Source organism: Zonotrichia leucophrys, chromosome 4A (assembly GCF_028769735.1).
Source record: "Zonotrichia leucophrys gambelii isolate GWCS_2022_RI chromosome 4A, RI_Zleu_2.0, whole genome shotgun sequence".
Taxonomy (NCBI): domain Eukaryota; kingdom Metazoa; phylum Chordata; class Aves; order Passeriformes; family Passerellidae; genus Zonotrichia; species Zonotrichia leucophrys.
In genome coordinates, this window is record NC_088174.1 from 15,250,952 (window position 1) to 15,265,212 (window position 14,261).

At 43.2% G+C, this 14,261-nt stretch overlaps 1 protein-coding gene across 2 annotated transcripts in view; it reads right to left on the reverse strand.

Moving 5' to 3' along the window:
* Positions 1–5,075: 5,075 nt before the first annotated feature.
* Positions 5,076–14,261, reverse strand: part of RPS6KA6 (ribosomal protein S6 kinase A6) — a 40,508-nt gene continuing 31,322 nt past the window's right edge. For both annotated transcript variants that reach the window (XM_064712698.1, XM_064712697.1), the window contains exons 18-22: positions 13,344–13,505; positions 12,874–12,950; positions 12,041–12,158; positions 10,869–11,009; positions 5,076–10,004 (exon numbers count right to left, since the gene is read on the reverse strand). In XM_064712698.1, the coding sequence (XP_064568768.1) occupies positions 9,879–10,004; positions 10,869–11,009; positions 12,041–12,158; positions 12,874–12,950; positions 13,344–13,505 (624 nt within the window). In that variant the 3' untranslated portion in view covers positions 5,076–9,878. The remainder of the gene's footprint in view (positions 10,005–10,868; positions 11,010–12,040; positions 12,159–12,873; positions 12,951–13,343; positions 13,506–14,261) is intronic.

Here is a 14,261-nt window from a genome sequence, read left to right on the forward strand (position 1 = left end):
CTGATTGTTCACCTGATTTCTTCTCACTGGGGTAGGGCTGGAAATTAGATCTCTCTTCTCCAAAGTTTTCTTGGATGAATGGTTTCATTAATAAGAAAAGAAACAGAAATCGATTCCAGCATTCAAAAGGCTCCGAAGAAAAATAATTTCAAAGCCCAGAGGACAAAAAAAAAAATAGGACTTAATAATTTTCTATAAATCCTAGCTTAAAAATAAGGGAGAAATATAGCAGGGTAAAGAAACTTGCCAAGAAATTTCACAGGTAGATATTTCCTAGTGTTGCTTTTTAGAATAACTTTATCCTCTAAGCCCTTAAGGATTTTTTTGTTGTTGTTGTTTTGTTGTAAATCTCCCTTTCTAGTCTCCTATAGTTTTGGAAATCCGTGTGGCCTTTTATCGCTGCATCCCAAATAATGTTTATCTTTGTCAAGCAGCAGGACACCCAGGTCACCTCTCACCTTGTTGGTTCTCCAAGGTTTTGTGTTTTCTGCTGAGGAGGAACAGGAGCTGTGAGGAGCAAACCCAGCCCTGCTCAGAGGTTACTCCTTGTTGAAGAGATGATGGGATGTTTGTGCATTTGTGCACTCACAAAAAAAGGGAAATTTGGGAGGAATTCCTGTTTTGTTGACCCCACTGCTGAGCAGGAGTTTCCTACAACAGGAGCTGCTGGAAAAGACTCCAAAGTGCCACTGGCAGCAAATCATCCCCTCCTCAGCCCTGGATAATTTGTGGGGACGTTTGGAGGCCTGTGCAGGGACATAAATCACTGGCAGCACACCCTTGATTCATGGGGAATCTCAGTGAGTTCACTCTCAACTCCAAACAATTACCACTGGGCTGATTTCAGAAAATGTCTCTTCCCTTGGGATGAAAGCATCTAAATCAAGCTCAGTTTCAAGCCACAAAAAATTAATGGCAGGTGTTGCCGTCCCACTGTGCAGGGAGCTGTGCACATAAATCCCACCTCGTGGAATTTTACACATCACACAAGCCCCAGGTTCAAAATTTATATTAAAAGCTCACCTAAAGTATGAAAACCTCATTCTCACTATTTCATTTTCACTTAAAGAAACCCCAACACATTAAAATAATCAGAAAGTCATGGGCTGATCAAAACATGTATCTTTGATGTTGTATTATCCCAGGAAAAGCTTGGATATATCAATTTTTAACAGGGCAGAGTGCTGCTCATCCAGGGAGCTGGGGTTCAGAGCAAGGTGTCTCCAGAGCATTTTTTTGTCACCACCTTGTGTGAAGGACACAAAATACGGATTGGACACTCCTGGAAGGACAGGAGACTCATGGAAGAACACATGGCCACAGTAAAACTATTTGTGATTTAGTAAATTATCCCAGACTTCAATTGATCCACTTTGTATTTTCTTTCTCTTTACTTTCCAATAATTTAGGGCACTTTAAAAAAATTAAATACAAAGGCCTTTGCACAATTCAAAAAATTAATCACTTTTGGCATTTATTAGCTATTCATTTCTGTTTAAAACATGTTTTATAATTCATTAAAGTACCTCAAAAATTAAATTCTTAACAGCCGTAGGCCCAAATTATATTTAAGTAAGAAAATTAAGCACAGTAATAAATAGTGAAGAATTCTGAAATATTAATTTGGCCTGTAGCATTTCAAATGTTTATTTGCAATAATTAATTTGAAACCAAGTTTACATTGCCTTTGCCAGGAGTTTGCTGGGAACTTTGAGTTACGTTATTAATTTCCTCAAATCTGCCCTTATTCCCTCCCTGACAAGCACTGCCAGCTCATGCAAATTAATTCTTTCAGCTATTTTGGAGTTTGATCATTTTCCATGGGGCACAGGGAATGAACAAGCTCACTCTTCCTGGGCTGGTGCGGGGGGAATTAGCAGCTGGAGCTGTTAATTAACTTGAGGTTCATTTTCTGCTCCCCCCTCTGCAGCAGGAGCCTGAGCAGCACAAGGAAATCCCTTCTTTTGGGTTGGAAGGGAACTTTAAATCCCATTTAGTCCAACCCCCCTCTGCCATGAGCAGGAACACCTTCAGCTTGATCATAATGTGATTTTCTAACCTGGCAAAGCGAGATCTTAACTAATTTTTATTCCTAAATTGTTGTCTTATTATCAGAATTTAATGAGAGTTTTTCTACCGTACAGTTTACTCCAGATGCTGAACCCTGGAGTACCAGAGCATTTTAAATTGCAATAAATTTCCTAATGAAATCCGTAAACATGCACAAAATTCTGTTTAAAAGCATACAGGTGTTGAAATAAAAAAAAATCACTAAAAATATATACCTGATCTCTACTTGGACCCAAAATATTTCTATTTACCTCAAAAATCTGCATGTTGAGGTTTTTGCTCTAGATGAGAAACTTCCAGGTTTGCCAGGTGCTGCTGTTTCCGAATCGGAAGTTTTTGTGCTTGGTTGTACCAATTCTGGCTGCTCAGGAGGAGCAGAGGAAGGGCTGCAGAGGGATTTCCACACCCCAGGATCCTCCAGCCAAGGAAGGGCTGCAGAGGGCAGTTCCACATCCCAGGATCCCTGTCCTCCCTCCTGCATGGAGCAAAGGGCTGCAGAGGGCAGTTCCACATCCCAGGATCCCTGTCCTCCCTCCTGCATGGAGCAAAGGGCTGCAGAGGGCAGTTCCACATCCCAGGATCCCTGTCCTCCCTCTGCATGGAGCAGCTCCCTGGGAATGCTCCCAGCCCAACCCTGCCAGAGCTCCAGGAGAGGTTGGGAAAAGCTCCCAGGCCCAGGGTGGGATTTGTGGGGTCTGTGCAGGGACAGGAGCTGCACTCAGAGATCCACGGGGATCCCTCCCAGTTCAGGACCATCTCTGATTTCATTATTCCTGCTCCTCCTCCTTTCCCAGTACTGGGAAATCCTCGCCAAGGTGGGACCTCTGGGTTCAGGGAGATGCTCCAAGGTTGGTCCTGCTGGTGCTGCTTCTCTGCCCCTCAGCCAGGAGCAGCAGATGTGGAGCTGTTCCATTTAATACTTTGGGATTTGGGCATGAAGGGATCACACAACCTCATCCCACAGGCAGGAAAACAAGAGAACCAGGAGAACAAGACATTCTCAAGAAGGAGAAATAAATTCAAAAAATAACAAAATATGAACTAATTCCAGTAGTGCAACTGAACTGCAGTTCCCGGCCGTGCATCCTTCAGGCCCGGAGGGTTCCGGGCGGGATCGGTCCCGGTGGGAAGGCTCGGGAATGCCCGGGAAGGCTCCGGGGCCGCTTGCGGGGCCCTGCCTCCATCTCCTGGGGGCTGCGGGGAGAGCAGCGGCTGCGCCGGGGCCAGCGGGACCGGGTACAGCAAACACCGGGAATGCCGGCACGGCCAACACCGGGAATGCCGGCACGGCCAACACCGGGAATACCGGCACGGCAAACACCGGGAATGCCGGCACGGCCCACACCGGGAATTACCGGCACGGCAAACACCGGGAATTACCGGCACGGCCCACACCGGGAATGCCGGCACGGCCAACACCGGGAATACCGGCACGGCCAACACCGGGAATGCCGGCACGGCCAACACCGGGAATGCCGGCACGGCCAACACCGGGAATACCGGCACGGCCAACACCGGGAATGCCGGCACGGCAAACACCGGGAATGCCGGCACGGCCCACACCGGGAATACCGGCACGGCCAACACCGGGAATTACCGGCAAGGCCAACACCAGGAATACCGACCGACACGGCCAACACCGGGAATGCCTCTGAGAGAAGTTCCCCAGAGGTTCTGGATGGAAATTGTTAAACAAAACTCAAAATAAATACAGTTAAATCCGTATTTTGGCAAAACTGCCAGCAGACACTTGCTACCTCTTCCTCCTACAGCTGGGGCAAGCAAAGGTGGGAACATCTTTACCTTAAAACATTTTGCACCCCATAAAAAAACCCAAAAGAGATGTGGGAAGGTGCCTCTTACAGTCATAAAGCTTCAGAGATGAATCATGGGGAAAACAGCTCCTGAGAACCAAAATTTGCAGGAAAACAAAGAGCAGGACGTAATTAAGGCACATTCTGGAGTCTTTTTTAACACTTGGCTCATCCCTGTCCTTGGTTTCTCCAAATTCAGTCAGGTTGGCTTTTAATCCATGCCTTGTCTCCTCCCACCCAGCAACACCTTCACCAAGCCTGCAGATCTCAATACCTGAGACTCAGGGCTTTTAAAAATTATTTTACTGGTCTTGTCCAATTTGATTAATTTTTCCTGCCTGACTTGAATGAAATCAAACAAATTATCACAATCTGGGAAACTTGTACCTGCTTGTACCTCCTCTGTGGCTCCAGTGCCCCCCTTCTTCTGCCACCAGTGTCTTGTGTGAGCGAACAGCACCTGAGGCAAAGGTGGGAAAACCTTCCTGTGCATTCAAAAAAATAAAGTATCTATAAACCACTGTGAATACCAACAGCACCAGCACTTATCAAATACCTCAGGAGGATTTTAAACCCAGTTTTTAATGTCATTCCTGCCACTTGTAATGCAAGTGTCTATTTTCAAAGGATCAGATTTTTGCAGGGAAATTATTTCTTCTTAATATATGAAGTCAAATTTAATAGACTTTATTAGACAAGTTTTATAGATTTTATATGTAAAAAGCACAGAGGTAGATGATCCCACCCTGAGGTAATACATCAATCCTACCACTGAATGCCTGTTTTGCTGCAAGTATGGCATGAAACACTTGACTGAATATCAATTTATAAATAGCTCGATGTATGTGAGATTTTTGGCAAGGTTTATGAAATAATTCATATACATTTAATTTAGGAATGTTTGCTCATTGTTTTTTATATCCATTTGAAAAACAGAAGCAAGCAAACTTCCAAAGCAGAAGTGATGGATTTCTGTCAATTACCAAATGTTATGAATTCGCAACTCTTTTATTCTAGCACTCAAGGAACTGCCAGCTAATTAAAACTGTACCTTTACGATTATTCAGGGAGTTTGACAAAAATAAATACAATTTTGAGGTTGTCTTTGGTGTGCTGTAACTGAAGGCAGCAGTGCCAAGAGAAACACCACTGCACTGCCAGACCCAGCCTTGCAAGAAGAAGAGAACGTAGTACAATGCAAACTTTAATGTCAATATATACAGAGCTTTAAAGAAAACATTTCTTTTAAAATTAAATGAAATAAATACAGTATGATACAAAATCCACAATATGCTTAAGAGAAGGAAATGACAGTTACAATATCTGAGAACGGGGACCTTGTGTAGAGTCTCATCTTTGAAGTACCTCAGAGCATGGAATTCATTGCACACTGTTCTCAATTAATGCCCTTTATGGAGATTCAGCCACGTGCCAGCAGAGTTTCAGCTCTAACCAGAGCATCAGTGCAAGATGCCAAAGTGCTTGGGACGTTAAGACAATGCAATTAATTAATGAATTAATTAGCAAACACTGCTCAAAAGCCTAATGAAAACACCCAAACCTCAACACTTGGTCCTGCAAAGCAGATCCACCTCCAGCATCCTCGTGTGAAAAACCCCACCAGAGAATTCAGGGTAATTCAAACTCACTATTGGTAATAAGATATTGCCCAAAAATGAATAATTAAGAGATACTTAATTGATTATATCTTTTAAAGCTTTCAGAGAAAGTTTGCTTTCATTACACAGGAAAAATCTCAAGAAAACCAGCTGCTGCTGATTTTGTGGGAGACTTTTCTAAATATGCAAATTATTGTAATACTCAATCAGCTTCAGCCATACATTAAGGGTGAGGGTTTTCAAATTTGTATCTGTTCTTCTATTCCCAAGGAACAGTAGAAATTGGAGGAGCAAATATTTAAAAATAACTGGAGCAGGGACAGATGTTGATGCAGAAGGTTGGTGTGGTGTGAATGAAGTGCAGGGGTGTCACCAACAGCTATCAGTGCACACCTCAAAAGAGTTCCTAAACTTTTAAGGAGAATTTTATGTTTTTAACCCTACAGAGCTCCTATAGGATTACATAAGGACTCTATTATGATCACAGCTTCAGAAGCTTTCTGGAAACTTTGAGAAAGAAAAAACTGCTCCTCCCTCCCCTCCCACAAATATTTGCTAACTTTTAGTTCTGGTTAGGAATGAAAAGCTTAAGTGCTACAGAAATACATAAAACCCTGTGTTTGCATTGATGTTTTAGCATAATTTCACTGATACAAACCAGGAGAATTATTATAACCTTGTGTAATTAATTTAACACAGCTCTACAGACCAGTCTCTAAGTACACTGCAAGAACTCCCACCTGCTGAAGTTTGCCAGAGGTTATTTTAACTATTGGTCAGCTGAAGGTCAGCTTTGGAAAAGGAATTAAAACATGGAAGACAGAATTCAAGCTCAACATGAGTGACTTGGGTGAGGTTTTGGATGCCTTCTCTGGCTGCAAGAACATTCCAACAACAGAGGCCCCAAAGGAAGAGCAGGCTCAGCCCCTGCACCTCCTGCCATGGGCAAGGGGAATTCACTGATTCTGAACAAAATGGGAAAAAGAAGAAAAGCACACACAAGCCCCAGATCAGGGCTGGACTGGACCCAACCAGGAGAGCTCCAAGGAAGGGCCCTGTGACCCCACCATGGGCTCACTGTGGTGCCACTGCAGCTTCTGCACGTGGAACAGGAATACAACAGAGCTCCTCCCTCTGTATCCAAGGGATAACTGAGGGTACAAACTGAGATATCCTGGGGTGAAGGAACAGTAAAAGAGTCCTGAGCCCACTCCAGCTCCAGGGGGAATCTGCTGTCTGTGTGCACCAGAGCTGCAACTGATAATGATCATCACCAAACACCAGAGCAGGAGCTTTTCTGGCAGGAAGCCACGGCCAAAATATTCTATAATTTAAAATTAAGTTCTGTGGAAATTCCTTTAGTCTGAATGCCTACTTCTGTGCAATTATGAACCTTTGTGAAAATTTAACATTTTTTCTGACTCAGTAAGGCAGTAAGAACATCACCAGTTTATAAACTTGAACTGTGCCCAGATGACAGAAATAATTTTCACCAACCTTTCACTGCAGCCAGAGAACTTTCCCAGTACCTGCTCTTCCATCTCAAACCTCTGCCTGACAGCTCATGAGCAGACCATGCTGCTTTTAGATATCAAAACCTAAGCTGGGAAAGAAAGGGATGAGAAACAGGCAAGGAATTCCCAAAGGAGCCTCACAAAGATGATCCTTAAATACAGTAAAAGTAAACTGCAAGTGAACTCTGTGTTCCTGCATATCCCAAATATTTCCAGGACTGATATGCTGAAATAGAGCAAGGGAATTTTCCCCCTAAATAAGGATTCTAAGTGGCATACCAGGGTACACTGGCCTGTCAGATATAACACATCCATATGTTTTCCCCACAATAAGACAATCTTGTAATGTTATTTTACCCCTGAAGTACCACTTGCACTAAAGGCCAGCAGTGATATAAAACAGGGGTAACTTTCCAGGAAATGTTTTAAATACTCAGCAATGAATCAGAACATCCATCTTGTTTGTGTTCTTTTCCTCTCACCACCTTTGTGCTGCACATCAAGAACAACTTGAGTCCCTTCAGCTGCTTCCAACTGCTCTTGTGCAAAATGCTTTTAAGGTGCTTATTCTGTGGTGCTTCTAAGCAAGCTAAAAGAAAATACCAACAGAAACACTGTTAAATGATTCATGGTAAAGCCATTAAAGACCAGCTGCTGCCTTACAGGAAAGCTGAAGACAATTCAGGTTTGATATTTCCATTGGATTCCAGGCCCTGCATTACCTCTTATCCCCAACACAGCTTTTAGGACTACATTTCAACCCACAGTACACCCTGACCTGGGCTCAGGGGGTTTAACTTCCAGCACTTTTTCCTTTTTTTCGAGTGAATTCAAATTCTTCTGGCAGTCATCTTTAAATTTATATTAAAATGACCCTGACAGAGTGTTAGACAAGAGGTTTCCAGGCATTCTTGCTGGAAAAAGTCCTCATTAAGGAAAAGGAGGATGAAGCAGCTGCAAAAGGGGCAGATTTTGTATTAAACAAAGAGCTTTCCAGGAAGCAGTTGTGTTCTTTGATAAGTTTTCAAGCATTTCAAACAGGCACCTCAAAACTAGGCACAGATGGCCCCTAAAGCTTCCAACATCTATCAACTCAAGAAATTCCATCTGGGGGATGTTCTGCGTGATACAAAGAGCACACCTATGTTTGCTATATCATTAAATCTCAAATCTACAAATATTCATACCTAACTATTTGGCCAGATAACGTCCATCTTCCCCCACCACAACAGAAGAAAGCAGCTTATCTAAAAGTATTTCCAACACCACCAAGTCCTTCACAGGTATAAGCAAAGACCAGCCAACACCTCTTGTGAGATGTGAGTTATCACCACCACTCCTGGTGCTTGGGCCAGAATTCTCCTGGAAGTTTTTTTTCTGCTGTCTCAAAACACTGATTTCTGCCAGCCCTGGGGTCTTGCATTTGAAAATTCAATGATGACAAATGAGTCTGAACTATGTTTGAGTTTTGGTCACTTCACAGCCTAATGTCACTAATGTATTTAATATTTATAATCATCCTGCTATGTCACTACAACTGCTCAGTGTCTACAGCTTTTGAAAACACTTCTAAGTGTATCTCTGAATGAACTACCAGCAGTTAGCATTGGTTTGGAGTCAGGGAACCCCAAGGTAATTCTGGCCCTGAAATGAATTTCCTCTCCATCCCAGCATTTGGGAACAGCTGCAGCCCAAACACCAGACAGAGAGGGTGAGTGAGTGCTGGCCACAGGATGCTGAAAGGAATTTGTCCATAACTGTGAAATTTCTTGATCAGAATTCCCTTATCTGGGCACACAGCAAGGCTTATTTATTTTCCCAAGCTACCCCTACAGTTAGGCAAAGAGAATTTTGCATTTCTGTTCTGTAATATTTGTACATGCGGCGAGAGAGTCAGAGAGAAGCAACCTTCTATTAAAAAAAATAAATAAAAAATAAACCCCAAGTGCCAAGTTGGTTATAATAAAGTGTCAGTTTGTCTCATATGCCAAACAAACCTAATATTGGGTGTATTTAGTGGAAAGACTGCTGAGGAAAATTACACAGTAGTTGTATTAATGGATGGGAAATATAAGTAACAAAGGATTGAGCTGCATGATTTGTTTTGAAGTGGCACCAATGTTTCTGAGAGCCTGAATTTTACAGTTTATGCACATATTGACTTCCTCCAGCTCAGTGCAGGACACAATTTGTGATAACAACCAGAAATGTCTGTTTTCCTGTCAGAGGCCATAACCAGCATTTCTTTCGGGTCACAAGAGATCAAATTTAAGTGCAGGAGCTTGCACATCCCTTTGGTTCTCCTCAGTTCCTGGCACCAAGCAAACACAGACCTACCAAATCAACAGGGATGAATTAACTCTGGCACATCACACTGCTCAACTCTGCATAAGAGTCATGGACAAGGGCAAGGAATTGAGTTGAATCAATGAAGTGCCCAATTACAAAACGAAGAATTTGCCCTTCACAGCAGGGTCTGAGGGTGTGAAGCAAGAAAACTCACACTGACACTTTATGTACAACTTGGTCATTGGCAACGGTCCCCTAAACCATTTTTTTTTAACTGAACCCAGCAAAACTATACAGAATGTGAAAGAATATTTGCAACAGATCTCAAAGGACAGTGTAGAGAAATTCATTATGGTGTACCTGATGTTTAAATTAACTTAACAGATACGGCCTGTAAAACAAACACAGTATGAACCTGTGGATTTTTTTTTTTCTTTTTAAAAAAAGGACTTTTACAGAATTCAAGTAGTGTAGCAGGAAACCATAGATGCCTTTTGATCACAGGTCAGGCAAAATAGAGCCACTTGTTGGGTTTCCCCCTTGCTTGTGTCTGCTCAGGTGTCCCAGTGGATCTATAAGTCTGTGGATGTGAGCTTTTTCATGCTCCGTCGCTGAGCTAAACTGGAGGCTGCCACAGGCTCCAGCACTGGCTGAAATGTCTTGTGATTCAGTGCAGAATATGTAGCAGCCATGGCTCCCTAGGGAGAAAGGAAATATGTCATTATAATTCATGTTTGTAGAAGTTTTAATCAGAAAATAAAACAGTTAAATATTAAATATTCAACTAACTCCATTCAAACCAGACTTGTGTGCCAGATCATGTGAATTCTCTGAAATTTGTTAGGGAGAAAAAAAATCTGTTGTTGAACCCTTCCAATGTCTAAGCATGGGTGTCTGACACTCTTTTTCTTTTGTATTTCCTTTGCATCCCTCAGATGCAGGAGTCACCTGTTAATGCAGGTCAGAGTTTGTATTTTTCAACCCAGATTAGCACCAATTTCTCCAACACAGCCACTTCAGTGCCCACTCAGGTCCTGACTTCAGATACAGCTCAAGAACTGCCTTACAGACACCACACACAAAAATCTCTTACCCTGCACTGAGGGGGAATAATTATTAACAATAATTATTTACTAGTTTAGTTTGTAGAGGGACTTCACACAAGGGTATGTAGGGCCAGGACAAGAGGAATGGTTTCCCACTGCCAGAGGGCAGGGTTAGGGGGATACTGGGAAGGAATTCTGCCCTGTGAGGGTGGGCAGGCCCTGGCACAGGTGCCCAGAGCAGCTGTGGCTGCCCCTGATCCCTGGCAGTGCCCAAGGCCAGGCTGGACAGGGCTGGGAGCAGCCTGGGACAGTGGGAGGTGTCCCTGCCATGGCAGGGGGTGGATGGTTCAGCTTTAAGGTCCCTCCCAGCCCAAACCATTCCACCACTCCATGAATTTGTCTCACGATGTAACTTTAAAGAAAACAAACAGAAAAAATGAGACTTCTGTCTGTAGCTCTAAACCAGCTAACTCCCTGCACAGCCCCCAGCTGAAGCAGCAGCCCAGGTGCCTTTACCTTTACTAGATGTGGGGCATCTTGCCTGTTGAGCTGGTAATGGGGCAGCTGGTCCCTGCAGGCAATCCAGGAGTGCTTCAGCACCTGCTCGGCCGTGTAGCGCTGGTGGGGATCCACGTGCAGCATGTGTGACAGCAAATCCTGCAGGGCAGGGAACACAAACACTGCTCAGTGCAAAGCATCTCAGGTGGCCTTGGAAGCAGCAGGGATGGCAGCAGTGAGAGAAGCACCCTGTGTGGAGGGGTTTACACAATGCCAGCACACAGAGAGCAGCACACAAACGGGATCATTCTGTGCCCTGACACTGCAGAAGCTCAGAACAATGTGTGGTACTATTGGGGCAGCTCAACAGAGCCAGCCTTGATTGCAAAGCAACTCACTGTTGTGCCTTTCATGTTTATTATGAATATAATCTTTAAAAGACTAGAAATCCTATTCAAATGTAGCAGGCAGATTTTATGGAGGAATGCTATTATTTGTAAATCTCTCTCTCCTTTTTCATTCTGCACTTTGGGCTCTGCTGCCTCCTTCCTACAAATGAATTCAGGGACAGTGAGACACCAGCAAGGAATTTTTCCCGCAAGAAACCACATAAAGCATAAAGCCAACAGCAATGGACACTTGTTTTTGCCTGTTAGAAGCATTAGCAACAAGCTACTGATTAATTACAACGTTGGTCCAAAGGAGAGGTGGGTGGGAAGGGCACAGAACAGAGACAGCAACAGTTTGAAATAAAACCAAAATATGAGCAAGCTGACAGAATGTTCCCTTTGTTTTAGGTACAAAATGTGAAGCATTCTTAAATACACAGAAGTGAATTTCTCATGCTAAGACAGCAAGAGCCAACAAGCATTCTGAATCACTCCTACTGAAATGAACAACAGTGCAGTTCCAAAGGACTGGGAAAAAATATTTAACCATTAATATTTAATATTAAGGCTGATCTTTTTAAAAGGTAACACTGGTGATTAACACTGGGTCAACACCATCCCAGGGAATCTATATTCATTACAGATGGAGCCTTTAAATAAAATGTTGGAGCAGATATCCTTCCCTGCAATGAAGTCTGCAGATAATAAACACAAACTCCACTTACAGAGCAGTCTGGCTGATAAAGCTCTATAGATTTCATGGGAATTCTACAAAAATATAAAACCACAACACATTTACACCTTTGCTGCATCTGAAACAGTGTCCCAGTTGCCTCCACTTAGAGAGAATTTTCCACTGCCTATCCGTACTAGGATCTCCTCAGGAGTATCATTGGGACCATTGGCAAATGGAGTATAGCTGGGGAGAGAAAAAAACAACAAAAACACCTTGTTACAGATAAAAACTGCAAGAAATTGGTAAAATCTCAATAATCAGTCAATATCCCACTGCCAACAGAAATATATCTACCTATATAAATATATACACAGAATACAGAATATATACACATGCCATTAAATCGTAATATTTCTCACATCTAATGGGAAGTACAGATTTATCAAGGGAATAATTTCCAATAGACAGGATTTAGTCATAGGACTAAAAATCTGCTCTTTTTGTGCTAGAGAAGGATTCAGCCAACATCTCTCATTTGGCCACTAGATGCTTCCTAGAGCTTCCTCAGGTTTGGATGCTGAGGAAACTCCAGAGATCCCAACCCAGAGTGTTCCACACAGGAATGCAGCAGGGGCAGGGACACAAGGTGAGTTAAGGGAATGGGGTGGGAGGACAAAAGGCTGGAGGGTAAAAACAAACCCACCACTAATTTCCACAGACTCAATTCCCTCCTGAAAACTGGGGGAAGTCTCTGGCACCTCCAAGTCCTGCTCTGAGAAGAGAAACCTTGATCCTGCTCTGAGCTAAACGTGGATTGTTTGGCTTTGACTCAGAGCTGCCTGTCCCACCTGTGTCTGTGTCATTCCATCAGCCAATGCCTCACCATTTCTATGGAAGCAAGGATTCAGGCAACATTCTGGGATTGAAGGTAAACAAAACAGCTCAGAAATATTCTCACCCTGCCAACATTGTGTAAAGGAGAACTCCCAAGCTCCATATGTCACAAGCAGCATCATATCCCTGTCTCATGAGAACCTATGAAACAAAGAGTGTTAAATTCTTGTCATATATTAAAAAAAACACCCCAAAACAACACCACAGCCTAGGGAAGGGTAAGATCATCCCTGATCATGTGAGAGATTATTGACTTTCTAATATACAAGTTGCAGTAAACACCACCAACATTTCTTGTTCCCAGATCATCTCTTAAGATTTTCAACAGGCTCACATCTTATTTTTGAGGGTGGACTCTGCTGTTTTTAAAGCAGGTTTATAATAAACACATGTACTCATGTTTAAAAAGCATGTGTGATTATATTTAAAGAAAAGTAACAGAATTGTTGAGGTTTTTTTTCCAAGCATTGCTGAAAAGTTTTAGCATCTGACACACCAAAAACAGCACAAAGGAAACAGAGCAGCTTGAAATACCTCTGGTGCCACGAAGTTTGCAGTGTAGCAGGGAGTTAGAAGCAGCCCATTTTCTCCTCGAAGTTGTTTTGCAAATCCAAAATCACAAATCCTGATAGAATCAGCATTGTTTGAATCATCAGTGTACAAAATATTACTGGGTTTAAGGTCTCGGTGCACCACCTTTAAGCAAAGACATTTGAAAAGCCATCATTTAGGAGGAGCAGGTACATTTGTTTGTAATTTACAATTTATAAAAGCTGTTCTCTAGATTAATATACTTATGAGAGTTTTAAAGAATTATATAACCTTAAATTACCCAAAAATTAAACAATTATATAACCTTAAAGTACCCAAAAATTCGAGTTCAAGTAATATAATAAAAACCTCCTGGCTCATAATGCAACTGGAACCAACATCACCATTTGGCAACAAGAACAGGACAAAAATCTGCAGTTTTCATAAAATGCAGAGTCCAAAGGCTTTGCCAGCATAACAGCACAAGTTGTTTTTATTATTCACCTTTGTGATAAAATACAAAACCTCTTAGCAGGAAAACAAGCCAAGCAAAGCACAGAGGGCAGGGGAGTGGTGATTGCAAGCTGTGCCAGGGCTGTGGCTGGCAGGGCTCACTCACTCACTCTCACTCACCCCTGGCAGTGCAGGCAGTCCCTCCCTCACCCCTGGCAGTGCAGGCAGTCCCTCACTCACTCCCTGGCAGTGCAGGCAGTCCCTCACTCACTCTCACTCCCTCACTCACCCCTGGCAGTGCAGGCAGTCCCTCCCTCACCCCTGGCAGTGCAGGCAGTCCCTCACTCACTCTCACTCCCTCACTCACCCCCGGCAGTGCAGGCAGTCCCTCACTCACTCTCACTCACACCCTGGCAGTGCAGCAGTCCCTCACTCCCTCATCACCCTGGCAGTGCAGGCAGTCCTCAC